The 16,964-nt window shown below is 39.6% G+C and overlaps 1 protein-coding gene across 5 annotated transcripts in view; it reads right to left on the minus strand.

The window, feature by feature from the left end:
* Positions 1–2,704: 2,704 nt before the first annotated feature.
* Positions 2,705–16,964, minus strand: part of LOC139722812 (V-type proton ATPase 116 kDa subunit a 1-like) — a 30,633-nt gene continuing 16,373 nt past the window's right edge. For all 5 annotated transcript variants that reach the window (XM_071634104.1, XM_071634105.1, XM_071634107.1 and 2 more), the window contains exons 7-21: positions 16,457–16,583; positions 15,814–15,896; positions 15,404–15,497; positions 14,206–14,418; positions 12,748–12,898; positions 11,583–11,722; positions 10,820–10,965; positions 10,250–10,343; positions 9,648–9,766; positions 8,445–8,652; positions 7,818–7,925; positions 6,759–6,881; positions 5,556–5,673; positions 4,725–4,896; positions 2,705–3,427 (exon numbers count right to left, since the gene is read on the minus strand). In XM_071634104.1, the coding sequence (XP_071490205.1) occupies positions 3,337–3,427; positions 4,725–4,896; positions 5,556–5,673; positions 6,759–6,881; positions 7,818–7,925; positions 8,445–8,652; positions 9,648–9,766; positions 10,250–10,343; positions 10,820–10,965; positions 11,583–11,722; positions 12,748–12,898; positions 14,206–14,418; positions 15,404–15,497; positions 15,814–15,896; positions 16,457–16,583 (1,987 nt within the window). In that variant the 3' untranslated portion in view covers positions 2,705–3,336. The remainder of the gene's footprint in view (positions 3,428–4,724; positions 4,897–5,555; positions 5,674–6,758; positions 6,882–7,817; positions 7,926–8,444; positions 8,653–9,647; positions 9,767–10,249; positions 10,344–10,819; positions 10,966–11,582; positions 11,723–12,747; positions 12,899–14,205; positions 14,419–15,403; positions 15,498–15,813; positions 15,897–16,456; positions 16,584–16,964) is intronic.

Here is a 16,964-nt window from a genome sequence, read left to right on the forward strand (position 1 = left end):
TGGATTAGTCTATTTAATTTGTAGATTCGTGTTACTGTCGGGGCTTGCAACATTTATTCCATTCATGGAGTCTGTAAATGTGCTTGTGAAATGTACGAGAGTGGTGAAGGCTCTTTGCTCCTGTGCCTACGAGCTGAAGTTATTATCTGCTGTATACGCCATGTATTTAGCGAGCCTAACTTTTCACACATGGGAACAATTCTCTGAGTGTTTGAATTCGCCATCGTGGAGAACAGCAATGGATGGAGAAATGTGTAAGTGCACATTGCATTCATGTCAAGATCAGAATTAGTATTTCATCTGTTTTAAAATTCGCAAATAGCATTTGACTTGCGAAAGTAGAAACCCTGCTAAATACATGATGTATACGGTGTTTGTCTTTGTATGATTTTTGATGAAGCTGAATTCACACGACATATTGTTGGACTTATCCCAAAGTGCAAAGTTAACAGCATTAATCTTGCAATATTTCCTACAATGCTATCTGTATTGTCCAAGTCACATGCTATTTCCAAACTAAAGTGTTGCTTGAAGGGACTGTCTTTTTGCAGAGCTGAAGTATCAGAAGTTAACATTGAGTAAAATGTATGCACTCTATTTACTAGGAACTAGGGAACTAACACCTGAAATATAAAAACACTGTCCGAGAATCAAACGAATAGCTTTGATGTGAATTGTGAGGTTGTCATATTTGTTGTAGTGAGACCTGTAGAATTTTTTGCAGAAGAGTGGATGGTAAGAAGGTTGAAGTACTTATGAGAAAGTGGTCAGATAATCAAATCAAAATCCTGTTCACAATACACCCCCCCCCCCCCCCCCCCCCCCGCGATAATACAATAATAACCCTGCAGTATATCGAAATACATATTAAATCAATACTGTTGAGTGTCATGTGAATGTATTGTTTCCAAGAAAGCAAACTTTGGTGGGAAAGCATTCTTTTTACGGCAGTTCTTATGTTCTGTTTTCAAGGAATTCTTGGAACATGCCAAGTACATGTCCAGGAGATTAGTGTGTTACTTTCTGGATGACATACATTTTGTCTTCTTCTTAAATTCATACCGCCTCTTTTTCAGAGAGCTGGGAAATTTTGTTGTACATGTATAATTTAATACCTTATTATGTGAGATATTAAATGTGTGTTGATATGCAAAAATAGTGTTGTGTTGTTCATGTGTTTTGTCATTTTTCCTTGTTTGTTTGTTTGCTTTTTTTTTCCTGGGGAGGCTATTCAGACTGAATAGTTGATCCCATGTGGAGTTTTTACAAGTGTGTCATTTTTGCAATTACAACTCTCTTTATTTTATTTGACATGGTCTTGAAAACAGGAACATGTAACTTGTAGCTTTTCAACTCATTCCAACATCCATGTAAATGGCATGGTAAATATTATGTACACATGTATGTGTCTTTTAATTCCCTATATGAATGGATAACTAAACCTTGCATTACACACTGCATGTATGCATCAAAATTCATAATGACACGAATACATATGCATTTGACTGCTGAAATAAAATGAGAGCAACATGTAATTCAAAGATGCTATTCCTCATAAGCTTTATTTATTTCCAAGCAGTAGACAAGTGACTGTCGAATCACCAGTTTTAAGAATTATCTCATTAACCTACCATAGTGAGAGATAGAGATAGAGATAGAGATAGAAATATATATAGAGAGAATATGCACTGGATTTTAAAGATAATGTTTAAATGAGCCACGTATGCGTGCAAATATCGTTAGTGAAGATATGCACTGATGCGAACTGTCAATATGTGATTGTGTGAATTAAACATTCCAGTCGGGCATTCTACACACAGATTTTATGAGAGAACATGGTCCTTACATTCCTTTTCCATGTGTGTTTAAAAGAATAGAAGGGTTACAGAAGAAAGACAACAAGAAATGATGCATACGCAGAATCTCCAGATATACAACATAAAAGCAACAGAGCAAATTATACATAAATTGGATATGCACCATAAACAGATTCTACTATTGCAGCGTCTCTCATAGATTTGCCTCAAGTTCTGGTCATCAAAATGTTTGCAATCTGTCATATTGCAAACTCGCAAATACACTCAGTTCTCCAAATTCTCTGTGCAAAGAAGTCATAGTATTGCAGTTTGAAGTTACTTATCAAAACATTTCTTCAGTGAATGACATAGTGAGGCAGTTTAGGGTAGAGTTATCTTTGGTCGAGATGACAATACTGCTTTTCAGCCAACTGCAAATCTTTCTGACATTGCAATGGATATTTAAAATTGATCAGCTGTATTCAGCTGGGTAGGCGCAAGTCGCAGTATATTTACCACTGATAATAGTCCTGGTATATCTTATCAGACTTGCGTGCCAGTCGAGTACTAGCCGCATTCAAATGTACAAAATAGCGGGATGAAGACTGCACTAATAATCTCCGATTTATAAATCTATTGTTCTTGTGCCCGACAGTGGTGTGATGGGCACGCTGTTGTGATATGCACTTTGAATGATGGGATATCTTGTTAGTGAGAGGGCATAAAAGCTTTCTGCTACGAAACTGGCAACAAGCCACTTCATATGGAGTACAGTGGATCCAGACTGCCTAACATTCAAACTACATATTTAAACGTACAGAAACTAGATACTACGTAACACATACTGTGGTAAGTTCCTGGAATTTTTTTTTTTTAATTTGCCTATCTTCTTGCTTGTTGTTTTTTTTTCTGTATGCTAGATCCTACCAGAGAACAAACAAGGATTTTATATTCCTTTAAACTTGTTCTGTATAAAACTATTCCATTAACAAGATGATACAACTACTGTATAAGTGCCGAAAAATTAGAACAACAATCTTTTCAAATCCATGATAAGGACTCCAAAAATACTATTACCATACAAATATGAAATTGACCAAGGTATTACAGTCACTTCTTCAGAGGCTCAGCTTCATTGGCTCAGCGCTTCCTTGGGCAATATAACTGTCCAGGAAGGATATACCTGGTGTATGTCCAAAATTGACTATCACTATTCATTACATGAAATGCATGTGTACGCAAAGAATTGAATTAAGCAGACATGAGCACACTGGCACAAACAATTGTGTAATCGATAGTGACTTTCATTTACAATCTACTGGAATGTTCTCATTATTTTTGTGCAATGCATCTCCCAATCAACCAAGAATTTACGTCCACACTTACACTCATCTTGAGCTCTTCTTACAAATATATAGATCAGATTTAGAGTATTAGATTCTTTTCTCAAAATATAATTATATGTTCTCTCTGGGCTCCACATTGCCAGGGAGGAAAGGATAGATGTCATAAGGCCACTCATGCTGGAGGGAAAGACATCTTAATCCTCGCTGGACTTCATGATGGCTTCAAAAGAGAAGGGGGTGAAGGCGTACCCCTCGCCGTGGAAGAACTTGCTCTGGAACTCCACCCTGAGTTTTTGAGAGAAGGAACAAAAGAAACAGAGATACATTCAGACACACAAAAACATCGCAGGAGAGATGGAAAATCACATTGAACAGATTGATATAGAGACCTTCAGAGGGGGGCTCACTGGTTAAAGCAGGTTCAGTCATTCTCTTGAAAAATTGAACAGTCTTAATGATGTGTTTGGGGTGTTAACGAGGGTGCACATCACAAGTTCGACACCCACGAATCATACAGCCCACGAGTTACACAGCCCACAAGTCATACAACCAATGAGTTCAACACTAAGCAAACAAGGCCCACAAGACCGACACACTAAGCCCTGTGTTGTAATGTTACACTCGTGGGCTATTTTACCTAGTGTTGAACTCATGGGCCTTATTTGCCTAATGTCCAACGCATGGGCTGTATGACTCGTGGACCTTCTTTCAATGTCAAACTTGTGGGCCGTATGACTTGTGGGTGTCAGTCTTGTGGGATTACCCCATATGCGACAGGGAGTTTGCGATGGGCCCTACGGTACCCCCACAGAGTCTAGACAGTCTAAAAAGTATAATATTTCAGTTATTGAAAGCTCTCCATATCTCACATACATGGAAATTCCATAAATATCATATCAGCCAACGATTTAGCAAATTCAACCCTTCCCCCTCCCCCCAACATTCTACAAAACAACTGTTTGATAAAATGAATGTGACTCTTTACATTTAATTTCATGTCAGGAAAATGGGAATGTGTATGTAAAGGTGATAACATCATCACCAACTGTAATTGCTCGCTACTTGAACAATGTGATCAATATCAATAATTTGTGAAAACTTAGAAATCGAAAGTTCTCTCGAGCCCAATTCTAAAATGGAATTTTGACTATTCTGTGCATTTCATTGAACTCTACCCCTTGAAGTCAACTTCAATATGGAGTTACACTGCACTCTATGCCTTGACAATGGAAGATTTGTGCACAAATTGGCAAAGCCACATCTTTAAACATTATAAACTGAGTCGATGATCAGATGGAGCAAAATAAAATCTTTCTAGTGACACGTCTCTTGTAATATAACAAGGCATATTCTTGAAGTTATGATAAAAAATATCCCATGTTTTCTGATTATTTCCTTCTTTTTTATCTAAAGAAGCTTTACCCGTAAATACCTCAACAAACAAGGACAGAATTTACTCATTTAGCGAGCAAGATTTTCAATTACAGAGAGTTTTAGTTGTGTGAGCGAACCAAATACAAATAATTGTAGCACACGTTGGCAAGACGGCCAAGCGTTGGGGGTAACTGGAAAGCGCCCTCACCAGTGCAGTCGCAGCGTGTGGAGGAAGGCTGAGAGGCCCTCCATAAAGAGCAGGATGCTGACGGTCAGTATGGCCCAGACCGCAAAGATGGCCCAGGTGGCGAACGCGCCCAAGTAGCCACTCATTCTCAGTCCAATGGCAAGCATCATGTTCCACAGCACTTCTGACAGCTCTGTGTAGCGGTAGGCAACCAACAAGTCCCAACATTAGAGCTTTAGCAGTTTATCATATACTCAGCCACATTTTGAGAACACACATGCAGAAATCTCCTTCTGAAATAGGCTCTTGCAAGCTACAAAAGTACAACCTGAAACACTCAGAGTGCAATCAACTGCCAGCTAAAATTCCGATATAAGCTTAGCTGTCAAATTCCATTGCAGAGTTAGTCTGTTTGACACTTATATGCCCTCAAATAGACCTAGTTTATCACGTTTTCAAATGTGTTGAATACCCAGGATGAATCACATCTACCTTGAACAAAGCCCATACATTTCTTTGTCACCATCCACAAACAAAAACTTTCTGTTTTTGCAACTTTTTCAATTGTTTTTCCCCCTAACACTTACTAATTTCGGGCATAAAGAACCCACAAAAAAAGCATGACAACAATGAAAAAATGCCAAAAAAGAAATAATGGTCATTTGGACCTCGCCGAGATAGAAAATACCAGAAATTTATGTTTAGCCTTTTCCCAGTCTTATCATTTAAGTTCAAACCTTAGTGTTTACCTGTCTTGAAAAAAGCTAAGGAGAAAGAGTCATAGGTTCTGCTGCATCCACAAAAACACTCAGACTTTCTCCAATATATCAATACATGATCTAAAAATCTTACCAGCATGGGCCAAGCTGAGAGCCCAGAGTCGTAGGTATGAGGCAGTGTGGGAGATGCATCCTAGACAGTACTCTATGGTGTGGATAGCCTGGTAGACAAAGATTTCTCCAAACTCAAACTGGATGAAGAGAAAGGAGAGAATGATTAACAGACAGATGGAGGGACATGGACAAAATAGAGAATGGGGAAAAAAATAGATGAATAGATAGGTACATAGATATCATACACACATAGATGGATAGATAGATATTATAGATAGATAGATAGATAGATAGATAGATAGATAGATAGATAGATAGATAGATAGATAGGTAGGTAGATAGATAGATATTATAGATAGATAGACAGATAGACACATAGATAAAGAAATGTAACCAGGTTATCAAAGAATAAGGATATTGTTTTTGTTTCTAAGGAAGATATTTCCTCAAATAAAATCAGATGAACTCGTCCACTACCGACTGTGTTGGGATGGTATACACACTGTTGCTTTACATTTACAACTTATCTAATAGGTACAGGAACCCCAACAAATTTAATCACTACTTGCATCCTTACTCCACTTTCACCCATGTCATGTTGCAATATGGTTGAGGATTAACATTAACATCTAGGTAAGACAAGAAAATACATCTTTGCATTACCCTCTGAAGTCTGAGTGATGAGAGAATGAGAAATCTAATCTACTTCTCCCTCACTTAAAGGAAACCTCTGGATGATTTTCAGATTTTTACATGTGAACAACTATAAATTAGTAATACTGAGGACAGAGTTTCAGAATTTGTCATAATTGGGATGAAGAATAAGAATTTTTTCAAAATTTAGAACAAATTGCAATGAACAAGGATGATGACATGGCAGAGTCACCATAAGAATGCATGAGTTGGGGCTCAAGGAAGCAGAACAAAAGAAGAAGGCATGCATAGATTAATACACAGGTGAACTCGCAAGCAAGCAGTATTGTAATGGAATTACACTGCTGCATTTCTGAAATATGTGAACCTCCTATGTCATCATCCTTGTTCAGTGTAATTTGTTTAAGGTTTTTCAAATGATTGTTTCTCTGCTCAAGAACCACAATAAATTCCACAAATCTGTACATGGAGTTGTCGATTTATGTACTACATGATGTGAAATTATGAAAATTGTCTGGAATGTCCCTTTAAATCAGCTCTCAGTGTGAAGTCAGATTGCAATGCATACCTCTTCTTCCTCCTGTGCCGGCTTCAGGCCGCTGGTCTCTGATTCCAGCTCGTCGTGGTGGAGCACCTCCGCCGTTTCTTCTGTCTGACCCGACAGCACGCGGACATCACGATACATGACAGCCTGCCAGGTTGGCGTGGCAAAGAGGAGAAAGAGAATGAACAATTACATCACCAGATACAGTCGGGGCAGGTAATGTAAATACTTGTGATATGTAAGCATTGCCATTATTATTTGGCTTCTCTTGACCTCATCATGCTAACTTTCCAATGAAAAAGCACGGGCCATTTAACTCAGATTATCATGCACTGCAATTCTAAGCAAGAGTGTGGAATAGAATGATAAGTTAAAATCCAAAATGCAGCGACATCATATCTTGAAAGGCAATCTCGTTTCACAATTTCCTTTGATCAGATCAATATAAAGAAAGCACTGACAGTTACAACACATAAATGTATTCTATTTGAACGCTAGCAACTTTCCTTTGATCAAGATCACCACCACTGACATTCATGCAGTGTATATGCATTTTTGTGATCATAATTTGCATTTGCGTGCTTACAATACACTCTGTAGAATTGCCCTGTGAGTGCACGGAGCCAGGTGCTGGGCTTGCCAATCATGGGGTTCAGCGCTCCTTGCTAACATACACTATCAGCCAAAGAGCAGCCAAGGAGTACAGACTTGCAGTATACCCTTGACTATTGACCTTTGAGCGCACAGAGCACACATTTGTTGGGCAAAGTCTGCTTCTTGTGATCGCACAAATTCTTACATAATCCGCCCTCTGTAGATGGTAAGTATACCGTATACGTTGTTATTTTCGTGTACAGATATTTTCATGCATGAGGTCATACAGACATTTTCACGAGATGTTGTTTTCGCAAACTGACGCCGACGATAACATAAATGCGCTTTTACCCTAGCAAATGAAGACATTTTCTTGTGTTGTTAAATTCGTGATCCAACTGAGATTCACAAAATTTGTGAAAAATTAGACCCTCACAAAAATAACAGCCAGATACAGTATAACCTCTTCTTTGAAGAGTCCTCCCTCACCTTCTGCACCTTCTTATTGTGTTGAAACCGGAGGATGAAAGGTTTGATCATCAGCATCCAAGGTATACAGGCGAAGGCCAGCAGGATCAGGAACTGTTGGAGTTGGACCTGATCAGAGACAAGCAAGACAGAGGTGAAGGACTTGTTCAAGCTTCATCAATAAGTCTTTTCAGATTGACAAAAGAACCTGTTACCTCCGCCAAGGAGATTGTTTTTGCTGCCGACTGTTTGTTTGTCTTTTGCAAAAGTTGCCTCATGTATTTGGATGAAACTTACCGGAAACATTGATAATGACATACGGAACAGGTGATCAAATTTTGGTAGTGATCTGCATAACTGTATGGATTCAGAATACTTAACTATTAATCAATACTAACTTAATTTTGGTTTCTTTTTGTACTGCTTTCATGCAAGCAAATATTCTCTTCCCAGAGTGACTCTAAAAAGGTTGCCAACTCTGAACATGTAAATCAATGTCCTGAACAGATTATTTTACTTGATGAGGAAAAAAACAACAACAAACAAACTGCAAAAAAACAGTATTAAAACATGTTAATAGTAGGTAGCTCCGCTTCACTCTCACAGCGAAAAAGAAAAGGAAAGATGTGAGGACATAACTCTCCTCACCTGGCCATGGAACATGACAGGGTCCGGCTTCCCCAGCAGGCCCATGTTGATGAGGGTGAGGATGAGACTGGGGGCGTCGTGCATGTTCCACACGTCAAACATGAGCCACTTGACAAAGATGAGCACCACCAGGTAGCCAAAAATGCTCAACATGAAGATCATCTGGGGCAGGAATTCACACCAGATGTTGACACTCTTCTTGAAGTACCTGAAAGGTCAGGGGATAAATAAGACAAAAAAAATATTACTTCCAGGAGAACTGAAATATGTGACCACCACAGTTCAAGACCACCAAAAAGTAGACCAACATAAATTTCCACTTTTCACATAATTTAAAAGAGTAAGCTCTAAGTACTGAAATGATACAAAACTTGTTAAAACTGGACAATCCCAACCCACCGAAAAAGTGACTGAAATAAGAGTCATGAGGTGCAGTTTCATAGAAAAGGGAGAAATGAGGATTTAAAGACTAGAGCCAGTCAGGCATACTGTGCAGAAGTATCAATGAAAATATATCCTATATCCCTGTGAAAGCAAAGTCTGTCTGAAGAAATATGGTCCAGAAAAACTACAAATAACTTGATTTCAGTTTTGTTTTGAGCTATCAAGCTTCAGCAGTAGGTAGACTTTCCCAGGTAAAGACAAACTTTAAAAATCTGAGTTGGTCTATCCACATGACAAAAATGGTCCAATACAAAGAATCCTAATCTGTGACTTTTGTGGGTTTTGAGCTGGGGACCGGCGGTCACATACACAAATTCTAAGTCTCTTTTAAGTTCTTTGTCTCTCTTTTTTTGGGGTTGTTGTTGTTGTTGAAAGAGTGACTCTGTGTGTGTGTGTGAGTGTGTGTGTGTGTGTGTGTGTGTGTGTGTGTGTGTGTTTGTGTGTGTGTGCATGCGTGGGGGGGGGGGGAGATGGAGGAAGGGAGGAATGACCGTAGGGGAAGGGACAAGAGCCCTTTGAATGTGGATGTCAAAAGCAGGCTGCATGGGGTAGCTGGGATAGCAGGGTCACACTACTTGATAGAATAGCACTGAGACGATTCTTCTTGTTTCGTAATTGAAGTTGTTGCTTTGTGGATACAGAGGAACTTGTAGGACTTTGCCACAATAAATCCACAATAAGTCCAAACAAGCATCACAAACCAAATTGATGTGTCCATTCCTTCCATTCACATCACTTTGGTGTTAGTGATGAGCTCACCTGTGATTGAAGAGGCTGAGGGTGACACCAAAGGTCATCTGACTGATGCCCAAGATGACAGAGAGCTTCATCTTGAAGGAGTTGAGGAAGTTGATCTTGTTGGATGCCAGCTGCCAGATCTGGGAGGTTGTGGGTAGAAAAGAGAATGACATTCACTTACAAGAAATACGAGTTCAGGCATATTGAGGTACAAAAATCCATTATTCAAACTCGGGAGTGAACATGGGGCTTTGTCAAAATTGAACACGATAAAACAAAAAAAGCAGATTATACATAATCCATACATATACATTTTGGCCTGATGCAGCTCACACTACCGATGTTCGAAGTTGTAAATCCACCAAACTAGTAACCTGTTTTGATGAAAGTATGAAACTACCAAGACAACAAACCTTAATTATAATCTGTAGTATAAATACACCAAGGATATTCCATGATTCATAACTTATTCCATGCTCACAGCACACATAAATGTGAGAGTATTTGCAAAACTGTTGCCATATTTGAAGGCAAATATTTGGCTCTCACTATGAAGGATCTGCTTGGTAACATATATTCAATGTGTGACTGAAATTTGACTGCATATACAATGAAGCACTTACTGGATCAACTCCAAAGGGGTATGGGTCTGTGTTATTACCCCAAGCATACTTTGGGTCCAAAACCAGGGAGGTCTCTTGGTCCAACAAGCTATCCCTGGAGGAAAGACATGAGAAATATACAAATACACATGTCGAGAGTTACAAAAGCAGAGGTAGAAAGATGAAATTTTTGTCTACAGGGAAAAACTGCTGGATCCAAAAGAGTTAAGAAATATCAGTCATCAAAGCACATCAAAAATCTTACATGTTCGATTTTCTCGCAACGTCCCACAGACTCGGCTACATGTACATTCCAGAGATGTCACACAGATGTCTCCATGACGAGGGAGACTAAAATCGCCTCCATGTTGCCAATATATTGCCATCTAGCCAATTGAGGTGCCCACTTTCGACACAAACATGAGTCCGGGTATCATAACCTTCCTCCACCTACCTCGCCCATCTTCTTTATTTTTCAATCCAATTACTATGGAAAGTACTACGCAGTTATAATGAGGGGGGGGGGGGGGGGGGGGGACTCATCTTGGGAAAAAGCTCATATTGGTTCTGCATGTGAGTGACAAGACTTACGGGTAATTCATTCCAGAGACATTCCAGGAGGTGCCAAAAATGTTGAAGGACTTGGAGAAACAGTCGTTGTAGATGACACCCGTGTAGAGGGAGAACAGCCCCATCAGCATGATCAGGTAGCGACCGCTGTACACCATTCCAAACATCTGGGGGGAGGGGTGGAATCATAGTGTTATATTAAAGTAGGAACAATAATCAAGACTGCCTTTCTGATGAGGCAATGGTAGGAAATGAATGCATAGATGCATCTACCCACTTAATGAGGTAACATGTTGTGGGTAAGAAAAAAAAAAGACATAACGCTGTACATCCCAACAGTTCATGCCCCTTAGTTTGGTTCTAAAATTACAATATGACACTGAAAGATATTCTCAATTACTGACCTATATTTCTTGCGAGCAAACGTGGTGATGAAATAGTGAGTAGCTGTATGACATTTCACTTAAATCAATTTGGTTTCTTTCTCAGACACTGAAAATTACACATAATCCAGACTCTCTTTTAAAAATATTCTTGCAGGGCTCCAAGAAAAAAAAGAAAAAAGGATGTGAATCTCTGCCAACTCAAGTTGTCTACAGTGTACATAGCAAAATATCTCCTGCAATCTCACTTGAATAATCCAACACCCAGTCACTTTTGAAAGACTATCCAAGGGATCTTTACGGTTTACACAAAGTGACATTGTCAGCACTTCCCTTTAACAATGGATGATTGACTACATCCTAGGTTGAAGTAAGATCTAGATGTAGTCTTATTCACAGACCTCGTGATTAGCCAGAGTGGCGTGCAGTTGCTTCTCCCGGACCACCAGCCAGAAGCCGAAGAGAAACATGATGAAACCGTGGCCGAAGTCACCAAACATGATCGAGAACAGGAACGGGTAGGTGATGATGGTGAAGGGGGCTGTGTGAGTAAGGTATATAAGAATATTTAGTCCGACAGATATTAAATGCGACATACTTTTTGTCAGTTTTCACCCCCCATAGTTGGAATCTTATACATTTGAATAGTGCTTTCCATTGTAAACACACACACACACACACACACATATATATATATTTTTTTTTCTCTTCTTCTTCTTCTTCTTCTTCTTCTTCTTCTTCTTCTTCTTCTTCTTTTCACAGCACAAAGAGACAAGCACCATTGGAAATGCATTACCTATACTCAAACCATATGGCAATCAGGACGCCTGGATGCAAACACATTATGTTGTCAGACTGAGAGACACGTTTAACATACTTTTCAATAAGTTTGCTACTAGTACTGCACTACACACACACTACCATCATCAGCAAGACAATACATGCATAAGACCTCTACGTTCAATGAAAATAATATCATTTTTGACCAACATATGTTGAATTGTGACAGTAACTCGAGAAATAAATACAAAGACAGTAACAGAAATAATATAAAAACAGTAAAAAAATTTTGGTACATATTGGCTCTATCACTTTGGAAAAATGGAATTATATAAATATCTTCTTCAAGCTGAGAAAAGAAGACAAGAAATTCTTTGTCAGCACTAGGGACTGATATGCACAACCTTTGTAATGCCATAATCCAAACCGTTTTCTTTCTAAAACTTCTCTTCATCACTAAATTTCTAGAAGTCATTGCTCAAGCATTAGTAAAATAAATGACAGAGAAAAGGATTTTCAGAATGAACTCTGGAAGTTTAATCTGGTCCTGCTTGATAAGAGAAAAGAAAAGGAAAAACACAAAACTTCATTCAATATTCTCCACTACAACATCTGTTGATGCAGTACTCTTTCTACCAAAGCCATTTTTCTGGGCGGCACAACACAAACACACATGAATTTAGGCCATGAATACTGGCACTCTTGTCTACATTTTGGGGAACCTGGTATACCAGGTTCCCGTAAGAACGGGTTAAGAAGAGCGAATTGAGGCACACAAGTACTTACATGGGTTGACCTCCCTGTACTGAGTGACACCATAGGCATCCACCAGATTCTGGTAGCCGACGGTAAATTTGTTGGTCTTGTGGTAGGTGGGCGGTGTCTCTTGGGTGTCCATACGATTCAGGATGGATGGGACAGTGGACCCACTACGCTCCTGGATAAAAATGGAAAAAGAAGGATAAAAATTACACTTCAACACAATGACAAAGTTTATATTGTGTCGCCTGGAACTGGTACACAGCAGAAGAGAGGATACACAGTAGGTTTTTTTTTCTCCCTGTATCTTCCACTTATTTATTATTTAATACAAAAATATTTGTAAGATGTATTTTGTTAGGTGCCTATAAAAGTTACTACTGATGTAGAGTATTTTGAAGTTCTCTGAACTCAAACAGCTTTCATCTGTAGTGTTGTATACATGACTTGTACTCTTTCCTTTTCCAAGGTAATACCCAGTAGTGGGTTTTGAACTGCAAAATGTTTAAAGATGAATGCAATGAGATTTTGACTTATGCTGAATTTACTTCAATTGACTGTTTTTTGCAAAGATGTTTCACAAGGTAGTGATGGTATACTATCAATATTTTTTTTTTACAGGCATAACTGGGTAAACTGAACTTTGAAATGCAGAGCTGGGTCAGGGATACTGGGAAATACATTCCGTCTATAAAGAACAGTTCTTTTGTGAAATTTATCCAACTGGTGAACTGCAAAGAGGGACAGTCTGCATGGTATATTTTTCAGTGTTTTTGTGTTTGTGAAGCCATGCGAGTTGACTGATATTTGCAAAGTTGGCAACTTGCAAATACAGTTCGACCTCGATTATCCGGCCTCCTTTTATCCGGAAATCTCTATTATCCAGACATGTTCACGCAGTTAAGGACTTTAAAAAAAAATCTTTTTTAATGAGGTAAAACATGTATGATTTTCACATTAAGATATACTTTATTTTTGTGAAGAAGGGACTACAATTTTGCACAGGCTAGCATAGATTACACCACCGTTGCGGGGTACGCTACCTGCCTAGCTGCCAGTGCACTGTGACGACAGTTTGGACGGCAGCTATACACATTAACATTGTGTCTCCCATCTTATCCAGATGAGTGCCGGTCCCGACATGGCCGGATTATCGAGGTCGAACTGTATATTGTCTCCCATAAAATGGATGCACTGTACCTCGAAATTCAAGGTAGAAAATCACTCATCTTTTTCGTGAATTAGGATAACACTTATTTCTGATTTTATCACTGTGTTTCTTGACTGTGAATTAAATCACATGTGAAGTTGTCTTCTACGTCCCGATTTGTGAAATACTATAATTGTAAAATATATGACAAATACAGTAGTTACACTATACATTATAAGATGCTATTTTGACATGTCATATAGGGTGAAAATGAAATGGGCATTTGGTGAGCCTTAAAAAATGGGGGCAAAACCCCCCAAATGGGAGACACTTACGGTGCCTCTGCGCAGCGCCATCTGGATCTTGTCAAGGTCGGAGGTTGGGCACCAGCACTCGGCGATGAGACACCTCTGGGTGACGTCCAGGTTGAAGAGGTTCAGGGTGTGGTAGATGGCCTTCAGCTTGCGCACCTTGATGAACCACACCCTTACGTTCCTGGCTGCTGACACCAGCACTCGCTGGCGGTGCTCCTCCGTTTGGCCCAGTACCTAGCAATGTCACCAGATGGATTAAAAATGTTTGGAGATGCCCTTACGACAGGAAAATAAGAGAGGAATGGTGGGTCTTTACATTCTCTGATTAGTTTCTTGGAGTTGGCTTCCTGGAATATCAGATAGGTTTACACTAGAGATGGGTATTTTCAGCAAAATGTCAGGCTAATCAGATCTGCTCTTCCAATGAATGACATAAGTCTTTGATATATCATACTCACAAACTGTCAGACAAATGAACATGAAAGTAGATTCCTTCTAGTTCGGGGAGCTGGTTTTAATCTAACTAAATTAAAGGTGCACGGTCCCGGTGTTTTAGTCAAATGCGTACGTGGGCGCACGGCGCAAGTTTCCTATAGAGACCTATGCTATCGACTCCTCTTTAGCGCTTACGCTTTGGCCCACTTCCCCCGAGTCCGAAGAAGTCCGATTCACTGTAGTCAGTAGTCCGATCACAGTTTGGCTCATGATTCGGCTGAGGGGGATGACAGCTTTAGCAAACTTCTTTTGTGATGTCATAATAACAAGCAGATATGCACGCACCCTGGCATTACTACAGAATGCGCGATGCGCAGAGAAGACAACGAAGGCAATGTTACTTAGCAACAGCTACGCACTTTACTCTTGATGACAGCTCAACTTCGGTAATCTTCGTATCAATGCTAAGGGTGATCGGCAGTATCATCAACAGCGCCCTCTACACTACCGGGACTATGCCCCTTTAAAGTTTAAACATTTCCTCGCCAAATATCATCTTTCAAAGATGTGTTCAAACATGACAACAGGTCCACATGTAAACTGAACCTTGAAAAGAATTAAGATTTCAAAAACACATCAACTTTCATCTTGCATAAGCACACTAAAACCAATAGTCTTCTTATCCAGTCATCTCTTTACATGATTGTATGTCCTCACGTTCACAAAAGGGACACAAATGATGAGGTTACCATAGCAACCACAGAGGACTTATTGCTGGGCTCACCACTTGTAGATCCTCAATCCTGGTCATGACTCCGATGGCTGTCTCCCGCCTTTCAGCCTGAGTCTCGTGGCAGGGGTAGAGAGTGGCTCGGAACCTGTCCCAGTGAACACACAAACAGGTGGTATTAAAGTGCAATAGAACACAGCCAAGGACAGAAGAGCGATGATCATGACAGTATCTCCAAACTGGTCCTATGGCCGTGCATTAAGAAGTAATTTTTATTGCCTGAATTGCTGTGGAATCTTAAATCTTGTGTACAAGAGTTGCCATCGTGACATTAGCATCATTACTATATTACCAGCATGAATTAATCTGTATTCTCTGTTATGAAAACTTTTCATTACACTTTCAATAGATGATTACGAATATCTTATGATACATATCATTCCCTGAAAGAGATCTAAGCTCACCCTTCACAGATCTTCTTGACTCGGTTTTTCAACTGGTCTCCCTGGAAGAAGATGATGAAGACGGACTTCTGCATCTCGTCACCCTGGAAACAAGGGGGAAGATCAAGAAAGGAGGATATTTAGCAAAGTTTTAAAGCAGAACCATATCACACTAACAACCCTACTCATGCACTCACAAAATCAGCCAATAATAACTTCAATTTTCAAGTGAGTGCATGGTGCTATAATAGTTGTGGAACAGGTTTGGTGTCACTGTCTGGGCAAGAAGGTAATAAGATACCTCAGGATGCCCAAACTAGCATTAAATAGCATGTAATTACAAAGAAACAGTAGGCAGGTTACCTGAAATTGAGCAGATATACTTGAATATCAATGACATTCTGCTTTGCTATACATAATTTTTTTCCCAGCACATTGCAAAATAAACATTAGCATTTTTCATCAAACAAAATGGAGGTAGTGGTAGGGCTTTAATGGCAACACTGCTCCTCTCCCTCTGCAACAAAACACAGTATGGTTTGCAAAGAGACAACAATTAACTAAATGCTTCTATGAAGTGCAAGAGTTAAGTCAAATGTATGTCATGCATTCTTTGATGTCAAACAAAAGTGCAGAGACCCTGCTACCTAAGCTTTAAACCTACCGTGCTGGGGTCCTCCAGTGGAGTGTCAATCTCCGCTTGACGCAGGAACACGTTGCCACGGCACACCCGCCACAGCATCTGCTCAAAGGCAGCGATGCGCTCCCGCTGGATCACACCTGCCACGAATCTGACGGGAGCGACAGACAAAAAAACTGGTACTTACAGGTGTACACGTATGCCAACATAGCTGTTCCAAGACATCTGCTCCTGCGACAATTGCTCCCAAGAAATATCTGCACGCTTAGCCAAACAAAAATTCTACCCACAAACATAACCCTTACCCTATTCCTCACATCAAAACTAAACCCAGGACCTTACCACAACCCTAACCATATGGCCTTGGAGAAAATAAGACCGGAGCTCTTGTCGCAGGAGCAACTACAATTGTACATCCCCCTTTTCTCTTGGATGTGGAATCTCCAATCTAAACTGTAATTAAGAGTATCAAATCTATACATCATATATTTGGGGAAGTATGATAAAGAGTTATAAAATTAAAATAGCCTGG

This window comes from Diadema antillarum, unplaced genomic scaffold, assembly GCF_040938485.1.
Source record: "Diadema antillarum isolate AM-2024a unplaced genomic scaffold, OU_Dant_1.0 scf00000172, whole genome shotgun sequence".
NCBI classification, from domain to species: domain Eukaryota; kingdom Metazoa; phylum Echinodermata; class Echinoidea; order Diadematoida; family Diadematidae; genus Diadema; species Diadema antillarum.